The sequence below is a fragment of the Salvelinus alpinus genome, chromosome 18 (genome assembly GCF_045679555.1).
Source record: "Salvelinus alpinus chromosome 18, SLU_Salpinus.1, whole genome shotgun sequence".
Taxonomy (NCBI): Eukaryota; Metazoa; Chordata; class Actinopteri; order Salmoniformes; family Salmonidae; genus Salvelinus; species Salvelinus alpinus.
Genome location: NC_092103.1, coordinates 22,683,922 through 22,701,903, shown reverse-complemented (window position 1 = coordinate 22,701,903; position 17,982 = coordinate 22,683,922). Strand labels below are relative to the sequence as shown.

Below are 17,982 nucleotides of genomic sequence, written 5' to 3'. Positions count from 1 at the left end.
AGATATTGCTATGGATAGCTAAAAATGTATAGCAGAGTACAATTAAGGTCAAGCATCAGAGGACCTTCATTAATAAACGGACAGCTAATTAAGGACTAGAGTAGTATTGTTGATGATAGAGAGTTCATTTATGGTCTTCCTTTTTTTATTGATTGACAAAATAAAATACATGTAGAGGGAGAGAGGCCAAATGGTTTGGCCCCTCTCCAGTTTATCAAGTCTGGTGTAGGACTAGGAGACAAAAGCAGCTCAAGCAGGAAATGCACCACCATTTTGTAGGAAACAGGTGGCTTTGCATTCTCCAGATTCACACCTGCAACCAATCAGGTCACATAAGCAATTAATTCAAATGGTCTAATAAATAAAGTGTACATTTCATGACTACATTCAATTTTTATAACAACTTATCATCAAAGATTATGCTAAAAACATAGTATAGCATAGTAGAATTCAGGTCAAGCATAGAATCTTCAATCATAAAACGAGCAGCAAATTAAGGACATGGGTGGTATTGTTGACGATACAGAGTTCATTTATCCATGTCCTTTATTATGGTCTGTCTTTTTCCATTGATATTGATTGACATATGAAAACAAGGCAACAGTAAACATGTCTCCCCCTGAGAATGAGGCACCCCCCCCCCCCCCCTTGGGCCAATTGAGATACATTTTTAAATACCGTATTTCTATGGCAAAGACGACTCATTCACCCAAGTTTTGTCAAAATTGGGCCAGTGCTGTCTGAGATCTTGCGTGTGATGAACGGACAGAAACAGATCCACAGTCCCCTCCGTGATTTCACCTTGGGGTACAATATGGAGCTAGAGAGAAAAATAACCGATGGTTTGGCTCCTCTCCAGGTGATCTTGGTCACAGAGTGGTCAAGAAGGTGACATCCATCAATGGGAACAGAAAAGAACACCCCTAAATGCCTGACTCCTCCCATTGCAGCAGCAGCAGAGTGATGATAGTCTTGTCTCAAATAAAGGCCGATCCATTGGTCTGATTTGTGGCTGGCGAAATAATTTCAATACTCGTCTTTGCACTGATAGATGAGGCCCCGTTTGATAAAAGGGTTGATTTGCCCAGAACAAAGTGGAGAACATGTCTGTCAACGATTCTTAGACACCATCATCATTCCTATCCTTAAGTGACAGCGGTCACCTTTATTTTGTCCTCCCCTCAATCCCAAGTAAAACAGGTTTGAAAAAAACTATGCGCAGACCTAAGCAGGTTGATTGCAATATTGCTCTCTTATTATCTGTGCCAGAGACAAAGCTCCCACCCCCAGGCCCCAGGTTTGTTGTTTCTTTTTATGACTATAAAGTAACTGTCCAGTGTTTCCAGATTTCTATGAAATATTACCTATAATTAATTACAATATGAGTGAAAACATTTTCCTTACAATTTTTTTAAAATTATGTATATGTTAAAAAGCTGCTTTTCTGTGTCGGAATTGTGTGGGTGTAACCCAACAACAGAATTGTGTGTGCGTATACTGATAATATGAGTAGACCACTAATTGGCCAACTCATCCTCATCAGGATGATGATAATAGCAAGCATTTTTGAAACCGTCTGTTTGGGCAGCTGAGAGAGCAGTGTGAGGAGGGAGTAAGCTGGCGGAAGTGGATGTTGAGTTCGAATCAAGCAGCACGTCAAGCAAAGTTGGTGAAGATGAATGTTCTGAATGGACAACAGTTGTGTCGAAAACTGGAACAAAAAGGAAACTGACTAAAATTGGAGTGGAGGATACAAGTGTATGAATCATAATGAATCGCTTCTTGTTGGAATGCGTTTGTTGAGTAAGGATGAATATGTAGGAGACGCGTTTTAAGGTGTCAAAAATGGTGAAGTTTGCGTGGGAAAAAATGGAATGTGTCAAAGGGACCAGGAGTGGTCTTATTTTGATTGATTGTATTTCTGAAGAACAGAGGAAGATTGCAGTGGGCTTCAAAAGAATCCGGACAACAGAAGTGTTGTGCTTTGAACTACGGAGTAGAGCACCCGTCAAAGGAGTCATCTTAGGGGTGATGACACCTTCTGTTCAGGTTGAATACCTGAAGATAATTTATGGTGTGGTTGGTGCCCGGCATCTGACCTGCTTGGTGAATGGAGAAAAATAACAAAATGTCAGTCCTGTTGTTTTTTGATAAAGAGCACCTAGCTACGCATGTAAAGCTTGGTTATGTAAGATAGGCTGTAAGAGTTTTTGTCCCCAAACCACTGCAGTGTACAGATGGACAGAGTATACTGAAGAACGGTGTGTAGAAGGACAACGGTGTTGCAATTGTTGTGGGGATCATGATTCTGAATTCCTGGAATGACCTGTAAGGGTAAAGGAGATTGAGGTGGCAAAAGTGATCAATCAAATCTCTTATGCGGAGGCGATTAAAAGAATTGAGAAAACAAGTGATGCTAGTGAAGATATGGTAGTGGATGCATCACAGTCTGTTGTTTGCTGCCAGTCAAAAGAAAACATGTGTGTTAAAAATGTGGATTTTGTGGCTTTGATTGCCACAGTTATAAACTGTACGGCTCAAGTCTCAAAGAAGTCTAAGAAACTGAACATTATTGTGGCTGCGGCAGAAAAGGTTTTGAGACTTTGAGATTTTACATCTGAAGCCCTGTAGGCTGTAGGGATCAGATCTGTAAAAATGTTTACAGAAAAGTTGTTTGATTTAGTTTGTTATTTTTTTTTAAATCCCGCACAGTAGGTGGCGGGATGCACATTAAATTGTGCGATCACCAATACACCATAGAAGAAGAACTGTCTTATTTGAGATACAAGTTTGAGGTGTTTTTTTGTGTGTTTTGTTCTCCAATTTAGGATGAGTCAACAACATTATTCCCAGTCAACACAAACGTATGTTGTTCTATCAATCCTAATGAGGTTACTAATGAGGTTACTGTAAAATGCAGCCTAGGTATAAGTCTGTTTGACTATCATTCCACTCCTTGCCCCTCCTGTCATGCTAAACATCATTGTCATATAACAGAGAGTACAAGGAGTGGAATGTTAGCTAAACAGACTGGTACTTAGGCTAGCCTGGATGCTTGATTTTTCACATGACACTGGAATAACTTTTTTTGCTGGGCTAGTAGTAGACTAGGCCCATTTAATATTGTGTGCTGTCACATCCCACTGGGCACACACTGGTTGAATCAAGGTTGTTTCCACGTTATTTATATGAAATGACGTTGACCCAACGTGGAATAGATGTTGAATCAATGTGTGTGGTTTCATCAAAGTTGCCTATTTATTCATGCTCAGATTAGAGCTCAGTATGTGTCCGAAATTGTTGTTCTTTACATTCATGCTTAGACCATGTCATTACGTTGCTTATTTTGAAAAAAATGACCTGTTTCTTTGTAACATTTCTACCGCTACTCACTATCTTGAGAGTTTTACGTTGAGTGTTCTTCTGGGGAGCGCACTAGCACGCCTGTCTCATCCATTACTTTTCCTGTGTAGTGCACGCATAGTTGGGATAATCCATTCTGAAGTGTCAGTGACACAATATTATGTTTTGTGCTTATTAAAATGCATTATTATTTCCACATTATATTTTATTATGTAAAATGTAAAAAATGAGAGTCTTGTTTTGGGATATCTTTTTGTTTCATGTGTGGATCCACCTGTCGTCTGTATAGACCTATCCTATCTAAAAAATACAATTTCCTTTTTCAGTCATTTGCTTTTTCTTGTTAGTCATCATTTGCACTGTGGGCCTACAGCCCTATTATTATAAAAAATATATATTTTTGGTAACACTGCTCCGCCTGCTGTCCAGCTGTGTGCTACAAAACCCAACTAACTAGGCTGTTGGGTCTTCTATCTTAACAATTACATACACAACATGAACTGCAGTGTGTGTACGTGGTGTGTGTCTAAAAACAACATTGAAATAAGCAGGTTAGTATTCATATGCAGAATACAATAATGCCATATTTGGAATGTCTCAGTGAAAATCACTGTCTTTGTGTGTGCCCTCTCCTCCTTGATTCTCATTCCCAAAAACATTTTTCAAACCTATGCAACTAAACCTATGCAATCAAAGTGAACAGAATTGGTTCACATTATTCATGAATACCATGCATACATACAGCTTTATTCATCTGCTTTCATTTCACATTTAAGTGGTGCCTTCCATGAGGCCAATTAGCATTTCTGTCATAGAGGAAGCAGAGGAACTAGGGCAAGATTTTTGTTTCTCAACACTGTTGCTAAGGAACCTGTTAAAATGTTTTATTGAAAAGGTGAAAAGGTATTGCTCACAATGCCACACGGGGTCTTTGTAGCCTAAAATTGTTCTCTCCGGGATGCCATGGGTTAATGGGGACTTGGTCACACATTAGTGGTCATGGCTTTAAAGGATACATACAGCTTTTGTCAAATTAACTAAAAAGTTACATTTATTTTGAATTTTAGCTAACCCTAATCATTTTCCTAACCGTAACCTAATTATCCTAACCTGATACGTTAATTTTCCTAACCTGCTGCGTAAATTCCAACTGCTATAAAAAGTCAAATCTGACAAAAGCTGTATCCCATCCAGTAAAAACCCACATTAGTGGTATTATGTAAATGTGGTGGAGGGGGGTTTGGAGTTGAGGGAAATTAATCTGATTATTATTATATTCATGTGCTTTCCCTCCACTGCCATATGTATTATCACTGATCATGGGCCTTTTCTTTTCCTAATCGGGTATTATAGTAATAGTATATTAAAATATGCTCCAAAAGGACAGAGAGTCATTGGACCATGGGATGCATACAGTACCTCATTCAACTTTCTGTGAGCATAAATACTATAGGGGATCTCTTTTTAGGGGATATTTGGTGCTTAAATGTTGTATTATCCTTAGAAATCTGGTTATTGTCCTGTAATCCTGTTTGTTTTTGCATTATCCTTATGAACAAATATAATCATTAAATGTAAAGAGTCCCTTTAATCAGAGGTATTATCAGATCAGATAAACCCCACAGAGAAAGACAGGAGCTTATTGAACGCCTAGACCGGGATGCGCCTGCAATAACGCTCTGCAGTTTAAAGTGATGAAATTAGAATTATTAATCAGCAATTGATTAATAATTTTGACACACTGCCTAATTTCCCGGCAGGACAGGGGACTCCAAAGGGTATTTGTGAGGGATGCGCGCACTTAAATCAAAACAGGATGTAATACGATTTGTAAGGCTGTTCCGCTGGGATTTAATACTCCATTAACACAGGGGCATGTCACTGTAAAATTAAAACACATCATAAAGATACACACAAACCAATAGTTATGCCACATACTAGGCCACACTAAGCACACTTAACTTTGTACTTGCAAAAAGCATACTTTGCACCTATCTTGAGTTAGTTTCTTTCAGTCAAGGGGTTTGAAAAAATCTACCATCCATGATGATTGATTCACCTGATTGATTGTTGATATACTTAGAAAGTTTATGTAAATGTAACAATATTTAACAGTAGGTCAGGGCTGGACTGCAGCATTTGGGGCCCATGGGCCTTTTTGAGGAAAAATGATTTTTTTTTAATTGGTGGGGAGACAGCTAACTTTGTACATTTCAACACATTTTGTGTAGAAGAAATGTGCCGTTTTATAATGCTATTCTACACATCTTGTAATGAGGCTATGAGAAAATGTAGCAATTTTAAAGCTAATTTCCAGCCATTCCACACTTTTTGCCATGGGTCAGAGAAAAAAAGTGTGCTGTTTTATAGCTCATCTCATGCTATTGTTCACATTTTGCCATGAGGCTAAGAGAAAATGTATCAGTTTTAAAACTAATTTCCTGCCATTCTACACATTTTGCCATGAGGCTGACAGAGAATTTTGAGCTTTTAAAGCTAATTTTCTGCAATTCTACACATTTGGCTATCATACGCTATCTGGGGGTGCCCCCAACCTCCTGGGGGACCACAACCATTCGGTAATCCCACCCTGCAGTAAGTAATATTACTTTATCACAATTCCATGTAGCCTATGAGCCAGCTTTCATCCTCGACCTAGGTTCCTGGAGTGCCGCAGGATTTTGTCCCAACTATACACCACACCAGACCAGACCAACTGAGCTAATTGATCAGTTTAGTGATTGCCTAAATTCAACACACCTGGTCTTCCAGGTTGGTTAAATCAAAAACATGAAGTGCCTGCAGCACTCCAGGACCAGGGTTGCCTAACCCTGACATAGAGAAGGATAGAGACCTCTAGTGGCCAAAAGGTTGTACTAGCATGGGCAGCGCCATTGAGTGCTTCTAAAGTAGTCAACTGGGGGGGACTTCCAACTTCATTAGCTGATGCCTCCGGGTGACCCTGTTGGAGTCATGTCCAACCGGGTCATCAGGAGGGATCAGCCTATTGTGAAGAAGAAAATGTACTACTTTAAAATGGAGATAGCATGGGCAGCGCCATTGAGGCTCACAGACGCTATAATGGCACAGATACAAAGATGAGTCCTCTATCTATCTCTATGGCCTAGGTCTACTAAAACTTTTTGGAGGTGGCAACACTGCCATCTACCTACAAGATTGTACCTGGCTCTTCCTTCAGGCACGATCCACACGAGTTCGCGTACCACATCCTTTAGGGAAATGACATAATTTCGCTTCGCTGTTTCTGATAGAAACGCGGTAGATTGGAACCCATAGATAGGACGAGGAGCTATACATATATTTGATGAACTGGAAAGTCTGGCCATTTTTTTGTCGAGGGAGGTAAGAAACATTTTAAGTTAACCCAGTGTATGTTGAGATGAGGCTATTTTGAAAACAAATTGCTTTGTCAGCCCGTAGCATTGTTAGCTGCTGCCTGCCACACTGTCAACTGGGTTAGGCGCTAAACTAAGCCAGCTAACGGTAGCTCACAAACAGTTAGTTAGCTGGCTGGCTGGCTAGCTAGCTAGCAAGCAAACGTTAGTGCTAGCTTGCTGATGTTAGGTAACGTTAGTTATCCAACGCAAAGCTATGTAATTACTGGTGGTTATAGTTTCAGCCACGTTTACATTTGATTGGCTTATTGGCTATCTTGCTTCCGGTGTTTAAGCGTTTTGTAGCCATATGTGCTCCTCACTGGGTAGCTAGCCAGCTAACTGTAGTTAGCTATGCTTCTAATTTGTTGGATATAGATAATCACAATATCAACAAAGCCTCTCTGAACCATTTCTGCTTTGTTGTCTATCCAGGTGTCAATTGGATTCTGAATCGTGACCCCGTCTCGTCTAACTTAAATTTTCTATGGCTGCCCCAGCCATGCAACAGCCCAGTTTCCTTCTGGTTAGTTATAACTTCTATATTGTGTTGCTGCTCGTCATGAGCAACGTGTGAACTTCTTGTTGCCTACTTGAATTTGTCATGAGCCAAGTCATTGTCACATAATACCTAGCATAGTACCGTGGCAGCAGTAATTATGTTGTCTTTTCTTTACAGGCCAACCTGAAAATTGACTCGACCACCAAGCCTTTTCCTCAGTGTTGCCAGGAGCTGGTGAAGGTCATTGATGACTACCCTGCAAAGGTACAGTTTGTCTGTATAAACCAGTGTTGTTTATACAGACGGGGGGGGGGGGCAGTGGAGGGGGCAGTGGAGGAAGAGCATGTTTCTGTAAATAGGTCAGATCATCAATATCCAACTATGTCAATGTTTAGTCAGTCAGCCTTGTGCCTGAACCTGGTTCAATTCAACCATGTTACCTAATAACATTAATCCTCAGTTAATATCTCTCTGCAGGAGCTGCACCTGATCTTCCCCTGGCTGGTAGAGAGTGTTTTTGGCAGTCTGGATGGCGTCATCGTGGGCTGGAACTTGCGATTTCTGCAGGCATGCAGCAATCAGTACAACATCGTTATGGACTTTCTCAATCCTAGGTAGTCTGTCATCCTATGTCTGTCTTTGTGTTCCCGTGTCTTTCTGTCCACTGTCTACCTTTTATGACGTTGAATTTTAGAAAAGCAGTAATTTACTGATTTATTTATGGTCATGTGATTTTCAGTGGTTCAATGATGAAGCTTGTGTATAAGCTTCAAGCAGAGGAGTACAAATATGAAATACCAGTCAGCTTTCTGCCTGTAAGTCGCATCTCTTTTTAAACGTAACTTTTTTTATTTGATACATAGCAAGGTCTTCCACAACTTTTTTTTACACTAACCACTTTATTTCTTTTTTCTCCCCCCCCCCCTCTTGCAGGGTCCTGTAAAGGTGTCCATACAGGAAGGCGTCCTCCCAGATTGCCCACTTTTAAACAACAAGCTGCATTTTCCTCTGTCTGGTCTGCAGAAACTCAGCCTGGCACTCAGTATCCTTGACGCTCAAACTCACTCGGCCCTCGCTTTCTCAAAAACATTGTTGACAATGTATGTTTGTGATTTAGTGTATTTTATAGTCTGGTGGTATGTCCTTAACCCTCTTCAGATCCCTTTGAATATTACATGTTTATGTTTGCCTCCAGTCTCATCACACCAAAGGTAACAATGCTCAACTGTCATAACAATATCTTATTTTGATAGTTTGTGATACATGAATCAGACTATATTATTTGACCTCACACAAGTGTTTTGATGTTGTGTTCTCAGAACTACTCTCTAGGACAGCATGTGAGCAGCTTGGATAGTGCATACTTTGTGCTAGTGGACACCTACCTTAAGTATTTCCTCCCTACAGAGGGCAGTGTTCCCCCCTCTCCATTCACCTACAAAAGAGGCTCTGTGTCTCCACCTGCTCCCAGGTACTCTACAGTGGGGATAGAACTCCAAAGTCAGGTGTGACAGTGCTAACAGGGTTGTGATCAGTGGGGTGATAACATTTGAAGGATGCTACCTGAACTTATCCAATAAGAGCACATACTTTCTTATTCCTTTTCCTCCTTTTAGTTTCTCTTTCCTTCCTAATGCTAGGAAACTCAGTGCGCACTGTCATGTCTTTGGTGTCCAGGGCTCCCAGCGTGCCTTTTGCAGGGTATGGCATCCACAGCACCAGCCTCCTTAAGTGCCACATATCCCATCAGCCCTCAGTCACTGCTGACCCTGCAGCCCAGGAGATCTGGAGGTCAGAGGCATTACTACAGGTGAGCCTCCATCATTTGTCAGCCATGAATGGATTTGGTGTGACTGTCAGTCAGGTGTTTAGGGAATCGGGAATAAGACGTGTGTGTGTTATCCCCAGGTGTTTGTGGAGATGTGGCTGCATCACTACTCCTTGGAGATGTACCAGAAGCTGCAGTCCCCCCAGGTGAAGGTAAGAGCATGTCACACATGGCACTTCCCACTACCAGGCTCAACCCCTTCACCTGCACTGCAGCACCGCACGGCTGACTGGCTGATCACCACTGCCCCCCCCCCCCCCCCCCTCCCCTCACTTGAACCACAGCAGGGCTCACCCCATCGAGTACCATGATTGGCCTTACTCCACCCCCACTCACACACTGACATTTGCCTCACATGGTGATCTGCATCAAATCAACCTGTCCCCTGGCTTTCACAACTGGGACACAAAACGGGTCCCACTGTACTCTTTTTAACTAGAGGGGAATATTTCTATCTGAATAAGATGTGCACTCTCTCACCTGGGCTATAGAAATGTGATTTGTATCCATCTCCTTTTTCACTGCATAGGTATACTGTATATGAGTTTTATTTTTTATTCCTAATGCATCTTTGAGGGTAACTGGAAAATCAGACAGAGGGAGGTCTGGCTTTAGTTTGTCTTGACGATCATTATTTGCATAGATTATGAAACATGAATACTATCAAAGTTCAATGTCAACCCAATCAAAAAGGGCATGGGATCAGGCATTTCTAATTTTATCTGAAAGGCAGGCTTTTTGTTTGGAGGATTTTCTTTTGTTGCTGAATTATTGGCATATGGGCAACTGCAGTGCAAATTTACTGCACTGATTTTTGCATGTGTATCTGGTAGTGCTTTTGCTTCTCTTAGACCTGTGCATGCTGTCTGTGGCTCCATTCACTGTTTCAGTACCCTTCTGTTGTTTATTTGGCTGCTCAGCTGGTTGCCATCTCTACATCACTTCAATATAATCTAGCCAACACTTTTTCATTATCCATACACCTCTCAAATCTCTTCTGTTAGAATGTATAGTTAAAGTATGTGGTCCTCCATAGTAGAGGTCGACCAATTAATCGGCAGGGCCGATTTCAAGTTTTCACAACAATCGGAAATCGGTATTTTTGGACACCGATTTGGTGGATTTAACTAGGCAAGTCAGTTAAGAACACATTCTTATTTTCAATGACGGCCTAGGAACGGTGGGTTAACTACCTTGTTCAGGGGCAGAATGACATATTTTTACCTTGTCAGCTCGGGGATTCAATCTTGCAACCTTACGGTTAACTAGTCCAACGCTCTAACCACCTGCTTTACATTGCACTCCACGAGGAGCCTGCCTGTTACGCAAATCCAGTAAGAAGCCACGGTAAGTTGCTAGCTAGCATTAAACTTATCTTATAAAAAAAACAATTAATCAATCATAATCACTAGTTAAATACACATGGTTGATATTACTAGTTTATCTAGCGTGTCCTGCGTTGCATATAATCGATGCGGTGCGCATTCGCGAAACAGGACTGTCGTTGCTCCAACGTGTACCTAACCATACACATCAATGCCTTTCTTAAAATCAATACACAAGTATATATTTTTAAACCTGCATATTTAGTTAATATTTCCTGCTGACATTAATTTATTTTAACTAGGAATATTGTGTCACTTCTCTTGCAACAGAGTCAGGGTATATGCAGCAGTTTGGGCCGCCTGGCTCGTCGCGAACTGTGTGAAGACTATTTCTTCCTAACAAAGACAGCCAACTGATTTTTTATTTTTTTTTAAAGCGCATTTGCGAAAAAAGCACAATTGTTGCACGACTGTACCTAACCATAAACATCAATGCTTTTCTTAAAATCAATACACAGAAGTATATATTTTTAAACCTGCATATTTAGCTAAAAGAAATCCAGGTTAGCAGGCAATATTAACCAAGTGAAATTGTGTCACTTCTCTTGCGCTCATTGCACGCAGAGTCAGGGTATATGCAACAGTTTGGGCCACCTGGCTCGTTGCGAACTAATTTGCCAGAATTTTACGTAATTATGACTTAACATTGAAGGTTGTGCAATGTAACAGGAATATTTAGACTTATGGATGCCACCCGTTAGATAAAATACGGAACGGTTCCGTATTTCACTGAAAGAATAAACGTTTTGTTTTCGAGATGATAGTTTCCGGATTCGACCATATTAATGACCTAAGGCTCGTATTTCTGTGTTATGTTATAATTAAGTCTATGATTTGATAGAGCAGTCTGACTGAGTGGTGGTAGGCAGCAGCAGGCTCGTAAGCATTCATTCAAACAGCACTTTCCTGCATTTTGCCAGCAGCTCTTCCCTGTGCTTCAAGCATTGCGCTGTTTATGACTTCTAGCCTATCAACTCCCGAGATTAGGCTGGTGTAACCGATGTGAAATGGCTAGCTAGTTAGCGGGGTGCGCACTAATAGCGTTTCAAACGTCACTCGCTCTGAGACTTGTAGTTGTTCCCTTTGCTCTGCATGGGTAACGCTGCTTCGAGGGTGGCTGTTGTCGATGTGTTCCTGGTTCGAGCCCAGGTAGGAGCGAGGAGAGGGACGGAAGCTATACTGTTACTGGCAATACTAAAGTGCCTATAAGAACATCCAATAGTCAAAGGTATATGAAATACAAATCGTATAGAGAAATAGTCCTATAATAACTACAACCTAAAACTTCTTACCAGGGAATATTGAATACTCCTGTTAAAAGGAACCACCAGCTTTCATATGTTCTCATGTTCTGAGCAAGGAACTTAAACGTTAGCTTTCTTACATGGCACATATTGCACTTTTACTTTCTTCTCCAACACTTTGTTTTTGCATTATTTAAACCAAATTGAACATGTTTCATTACTAATTTGAGGCTAAATTGATTTTATTGATGTATTAAGTTAAAATAAGTGTTCATTCAGTATTGTTGTAATTGTCATTATTACAAATACATTTAAAAAATCGGCCGATTAATCGGTGTCAGCTTTTTTTGGTCCTCCAATAATCGGTATTGGCGTTAAAATCATAATCGGTCGACCTCTACTCCATAGTGTAAGAGATGCAGTACTCCCTCTCCCCCCTAAAAAAACGACTGGTCATGGCCATTGGACCAAAACAATCCTTTTACCTTTGAACCGTTCTTCCCAAAAACCTTTAACAAATCTGTTTTTAACCATGTTTTGTTTCCCTCATTGTAGAGATGAATGGTTTTTATCCCTCCTGTGTTTGGTGTGAAAGGGCTACTACATCACTCTAGCTGCCATAGCATTGTGTTCATGTGGTCAATATATTTCTGTTTGTCTTTATCTTTTGTTTCTACTTGTTTTCTCCCCTTTTTGGTCTTCACCTCTTTCTTTGTGGATGCACCCTATCCTTTCTATTCTCATGTTCACCTCCCTCTTCTCTCCTATTTCCCCCACTGTAATGTTTCCCTCTTCCTCCCCTGGTTGTGATGGGTCGTACAGCTGGCGCTGCTGCAGTATCGCCTCAGTATGTCCAGCATGCTGTGCCAACCCCTGACCCCTCCTGGCTCTGGGACCCTCGACACATACCAAGTACTTTTCCCTTTTCATTCAATCCCACTAGCCTTGCTGGAGGTAAACCTAGGCCCTGAAGACAGAGTAGCGTTAAGGTTAGGACAGGAAGGTCAAGGGTACTTCTCTTCAAGAAAGCATTTGAATGCTGTTAGTGCATTCTATAAAACCAACTGCCTGAACGCAACCAGTCAAAGACCTATCCTTGGATGGGCCCCATTTTGACAGCACACCATTTTGACATAATGTCAGACCAACATCTCACAGTAGAATATGGCCCATAGAGAAATATCCTTGAAAGGAGAATTTGAAGAGATTGACATTCTAATTTGTGCGCATGTGCGCACACCCTTTTTCTTTTAAAGCATGTCTTGCTATGTTACTATGTGGTTAATGTGTGTACCATTTGTCTTTCTCATTTCACATTTTTCCATTCTGCGCAAACAATACTACAGTATTCAAAACCTCAATAACCACATTGCCCTAAATCAATTAATTCATCATCAAATTGTCTACCTCATTCTAAGAATAATGGGCCTGAATCTCAATTTAAAGTATGTGCCTGTTTCTGAGCTAGAAACATTGAATGCCTTTTCCAGAGACTTTTTCAACAGCAGGGTCATTTGAGAAACAGTACCAGGAATAGGGGTTATGTTCCAAGCCCGCTGTGTGATTGGTTATTGTTATCCGAGGAGCTTCTTATGATTGGCTGCTGTCCCTGTGGATTTGTGTATGACTGGCTGCTGTTTCAGGAGCCATTCACCCCGACAGAGGAGCACGTTCTGGTGGTTCGTCTCCTAGTGAAGCACCTCCATGCCTTCTCCTGCAGCCTGAAACCTGAGCAGGTCTCCTCCTCGGCTCACTCCCACACCAGCCCCCTGGAGGAGTTGAAGAGGTGAGCTGAGCAGTGAGCACCACCAGGGTCAGACATTAGGGTCGACATTCTCTCAAACTTTACTGTAACTTTAAATGGTCTGGATCTCGTTTGGCCTCTAATTCACTATGGCGCTGTCGTTGGTCTGTCTCTAGGGTGGTGGTCCATCGTTTCGTCCAGCAGAAGCTATATGTGTTCCTCCAGCACTGCTTTGGTCACTGGCCTTTAGATGCCTCTTTCAGAGTGGTAGGTATCACAGCTCAATCCTCAACCTTCTCAGCTTGGGTGAGGTGTTTGTGTCAATCACAACTTTTCATTGGGTCCAACCAATACAACTCACCACCTCTATAATGGAGAAAAAAATGTTTGTGTGCTCTTATCTCTAAAGCACCACTGTATTTCTATGTTTAGGTGTTGGAGACGTGGCTTAGCTACATCCAGCCATGGAGGTACACAGGAGAGAAGACCAATCTTCAGACAGACCAGAACAAAGGTGTACCTGAGAAATGGTGAGTTATTTGTTGGATCACCAGATGGGTCAGGCTGAATAAATGTGTTTGCAGTGCTTCCTTCAAGTCTTTGACTCTGAGGTACTGACAAGGAATTGGGTATTTGTCTTATTGCTGCCTCAAATTTTTATATCAATCTTCCTAACCAGTTTTTCTCAACAAAAAATTCAGGAGCTTGTTTGTTCAGGAGAACCTGCTCATGTACACCAAGCTCTTTCAGGGCTTCCTAAACAGGGTGGTACGCACAGACCTGGTCAACGTCAAAAATGCACTAATGGTCTTCAGGGTGGCCAAAGTCTTCGCTCAGCCAAACCTATCAGAGATCATTCAGAAAGGTAAGGACAAAAACAGTCACCCAGCCTTATGATACTTGTGTGACGTATATGCACTAATATTAATGTAATGGTCCAGCTACAGCAGTCTGAGCTGTCACTGCCCTGTCCTAATGTAATTTTCCTGTCCTTCCACTTCCTGTCTCTCCCCAGGAGAGCAGCTGTTTCTGGAGCCGGAGCATGTCCTCCACCACCGGCAGCACCAGGGCTTCCTCTCGCCGGGCCACGGTGGCAGCTTTTTATCGGCCCGGCAGCCTGTGGTGACAGACAGGGTGTTCAGGGTGAAGAGCCACGTGTATGGTCTGGAGGGCCAGGACTGTCAGTATAAACAGATGTTCGGCACGGAGCTGAGGGGCACGGTGAGTGGAGCGGAGGGGACCATACTAGCGATAGAGTTCATTTCAATTCCAGATAGTTTGCAAATCCCAGTTCTGAAATTGAGCCCACCTTTGGGAGAAAAGATCTGAGATTTCTAAGCACGCCACTAGTGAGCTAACATTAGTCACCAGCTATCAGCACAATCTGTGTGGACTTGATTGAATTTGCTTGGCTTACTCTTAGTGCTGAGCGATTTTAACCGCAATGTCTTTTTCCGCTTTTAAACACCTAATTGACCAACGTCAGTTAAATTATTTGAATTCCATTTCTTTTTCCTTTTTTCTGTGAGCTCAATGCGCACATTGCACAGTTTCTCTAGAGATCAATCAGATCCAGCCTGAACTGTGTGACGTAGTAAGGAGTTGTACTTTCAAACAGGCCAATATTCTACATAGTTTTGTGCATTAAAACATGGTAATTAACTACAATGACCATAATCCATTGTGCATCTACTTGTCCAGTCTGTTTCTTTTACGCCTGCTATGGAAGAGACAACGAATGTGCAATTGTAAGGGGATTAGAGTGCAGCTGTTGCTTCGAGGTATGTCTACCTGAAAATACATTATCTAAGTGATTGATAGTTGCTATTCAGCAGTCATAAAAGTTTACTTTGAAGAAGTACAAAATAGTGATTTGTCAGACAGCATATAGAGATGACTTGGAATTAAATAATAAAGTAATCAAATAAAAAATGTAATACACCTGAAATATTTGAATGTGAATAAATTATGGTTAAGTGATAAGCAGTAATGGTCAGTCACTACCATCATGGGACTTTAATTGTTTTATGTGTTACAGCATTCAACCCAAATTATCTAAATGGAAAACCAAGATCATTTAAAAAAAAATAATCTAACTGAACCAACTTCAAAAAGCACTAATAACTCAGCACTATTTACTGTTCACTAATTGTATTAGTTAACTAGTCTCAGTTGGGTAAAATGGAAGGTTGGGGGGTATTATATTGATATGACCAGTATCAATATGCTAGTCGGCTGTACCTGCACCGAAGCTTCGGTATTTCTCCTCTATAGCTCGAGCCAACATGTTTTCAGCACTTTCATTTCCATAACTGATGAAAACAAATGTTTATTATGGCTGTCTTGTCCCTCTGTAGCAAACATACGATGAGTGTACAAAACATTAGGAACATGCTTTTTCCATGACCGACTGACCAGGTGACAGTTATGATCCCTTATTGATGTCACTTGTTAAATCCACTTCAGTGTCGATGAAAGGGAGGAGACAGGCTAAAGAACCAATATTTATTTTAAAGCGTGGAGACAATTGAGAAATGGATTGTCTGTGCCATTCAAAGGGTGAATGGCCAAGACAAAATTAAGTGCCTTTGAACAGGGTAGGTGGCAGGCATACTGGTTTGAGTGTCAAGAACTGCAACGCTGCTGGGTTTTTCAAGCTCAAAATTTTCCCGTGTGTATCAAGAATGGTCCACTGCCCAAAGGAAGTCCAGCCAACTTGACCCAATTGTGGGAAGCATTGAAGTCAACATGGGCCAGCATCCTTGTGGAACGCTTTTGACACCTTGTAAAGTCAATGTCTCGACGAACTGAGGCTGATCAGAGGACAAAAGGGGGTGCAACACAATATTAGGAAGGTGGTCCTAGTGTTTTGTATAGTGCGCAATATATTTGGAACATCGAATCACAATAAAATTGCAGTATCAAATTGCAATACATATTGTATCGTGAGGACCCTGGATATTCCCAGTGCTAGTAAAATGAGCTAGCTACATTCTGCAAGATTAGATCTCTGAACTGCACTCTGTGTTGCAGTTGCTTGCTGACTGTCTTGGTAAGACTACGGTCTTCTTGTTTATCACAAGACCCAACTGCCTAGGCCTGCCCTTTGTCTTAGATGGACCAAATATAAACGTGGTCAGTTGTCATCCTCTTTGATGTAGGTCTTGAAGCTCATTCAGATCATCAACCAGGCGAGGCAGACCGCCAAGAAGATATCAGATCAGTCAGCTGAGGTGGCGGCCAACAACTCCTTCATGTCCTGGTTTGGAATGGGCTCCCCTGACCTCAACTACACCTTCAATGGAGGAGAGGTGGATGACACTGGGGTGTGTGTTAAGAAGACCCATGAGTTTCTGGAGAGGTCACTGGACTACCTCTGTCAGATATTTCGGGTAGGTTTACACATCACTTTTCCTGAACATTTAGCATCAGCTAATGCAGACTTAATTCCTCAACTCATGCTATGTTTTGTCTACAGCTGAATGTAGGACAACTGTCTCAGCTGATGGCAACCCTAGGCTCTGGTCAGGACGATGGGAACTCCAAGCAGCTACCAGACTGTGTTCAAGGGAAGAACGGACTCATCCTCACAGACCTGGGCCGGATGCAGGTCAGACTACTTATTCAACTTTAATAACCAAACCCCAACACATAAGGGATGTGTCTCCACATCTCTCACACAGTTAAATATGTGATGTTTTTGCAGGTCATCAATGGACTGCGTAGATTTGAGATAGAGTACCAAGGGGACCCGGAGCTTCAGCCCATCAGGAGCTATGAGAACGCTATCCTGGTCAGACTGTTCTTCAAGATCTCATCTCTGGTGAATGAGAGGGTATGTGACATGGCAATTCTTTGCAATTTGCAAAACTGATACCCTGAACCTGTCATCTCCTATTTGACTGTGAGACCTCAGCAGTGCTGTTAACTATCATGATCTATTCTGAAATATGTACATCTGTTATATACACCCAAAAGATGAACTAAGAGAATATGGGTTTTCATAGAAGTCAGAATTCTGTCTGTTTTGGCCTGTCATTGTTGCCCCTCTCCCATCCAAAGTTCGGAGGTCACATGGATGCTCTGTGCTCGCGGCCGGACTTCCTGGGCGAGTTGGGACGGCACTACCTGGCCAGCCCCGAGGCCGCGGCAGATGGCATGCGCAGGAGCCCAGAGACGCGACTAACAGCAGAGAGGAACCGACGGCCGCGGCTAAGCCTGCGCATGCTGGCGAGCTACAGAACCCTGCTGATGCTTCTACTGCTCTACCTGTTTGTGGCACTGTTCTCATTTGGCCCCATGTCCAGCACACTACTCATCCTCACAGGAGGCTTTCTCTACGGACTCTTAAGTTGCCCTGTTTGGAGATAAACTCAAGTCCCAGTAGCAGGAGAATGAAATGGCTTTTTTTGCCACTTGCCTTCATGCTTGGCCACCTATTGTGATAGATGTTGTTCCTTTTTAATCTTGTAAATAAATGCAATTGCGTTGTTGTTTGGATGACGTTATGCTAAATATAAA

At 41.9% G+C, this 17,982-nt stretch overlaps 1 protein-coding gene across 1 annotated transcript; it reads left to right on the top strand.

Moving 5' to 3' along the window:
• The first annotated feature begins 6,589 nt into the window (after positions 1-6,589).
• LOC139544022 (sphingomyelin phosphodiesterase 4-like) lies at positions 6,590-17,982 on the top strand. The gene is given in 21 exon segments (XM_071350690.1): positions 6,590-6,726; positions 7,194-7,284; positions 7,438-7,524; positions 7,738-7,874; positions 8,000-8,075; positions 8,194-8,302; positions 8,419-8,471; positions 8,580-8,731; positions 8,938-9,070; positions 9,169-9,240; positions 12,540-12,629; positions 13,361-13,503; positions 13,638-13,728; positions 13,894-13,991; positions 14,163-14,326; positions 14,477-14,682; positions 16,623-16,853; positions 16,940-17,071; positions 17,168-17,296; positions 17,524-17,811; positions 17,813-17,982. Coding segments are annotated over 20 exon segments (2,466 nt in total). The 5' UTR covers positions 6,590-6,726; positions 7,194-7,245; the 3' UTR covers positions 17,849-17,982.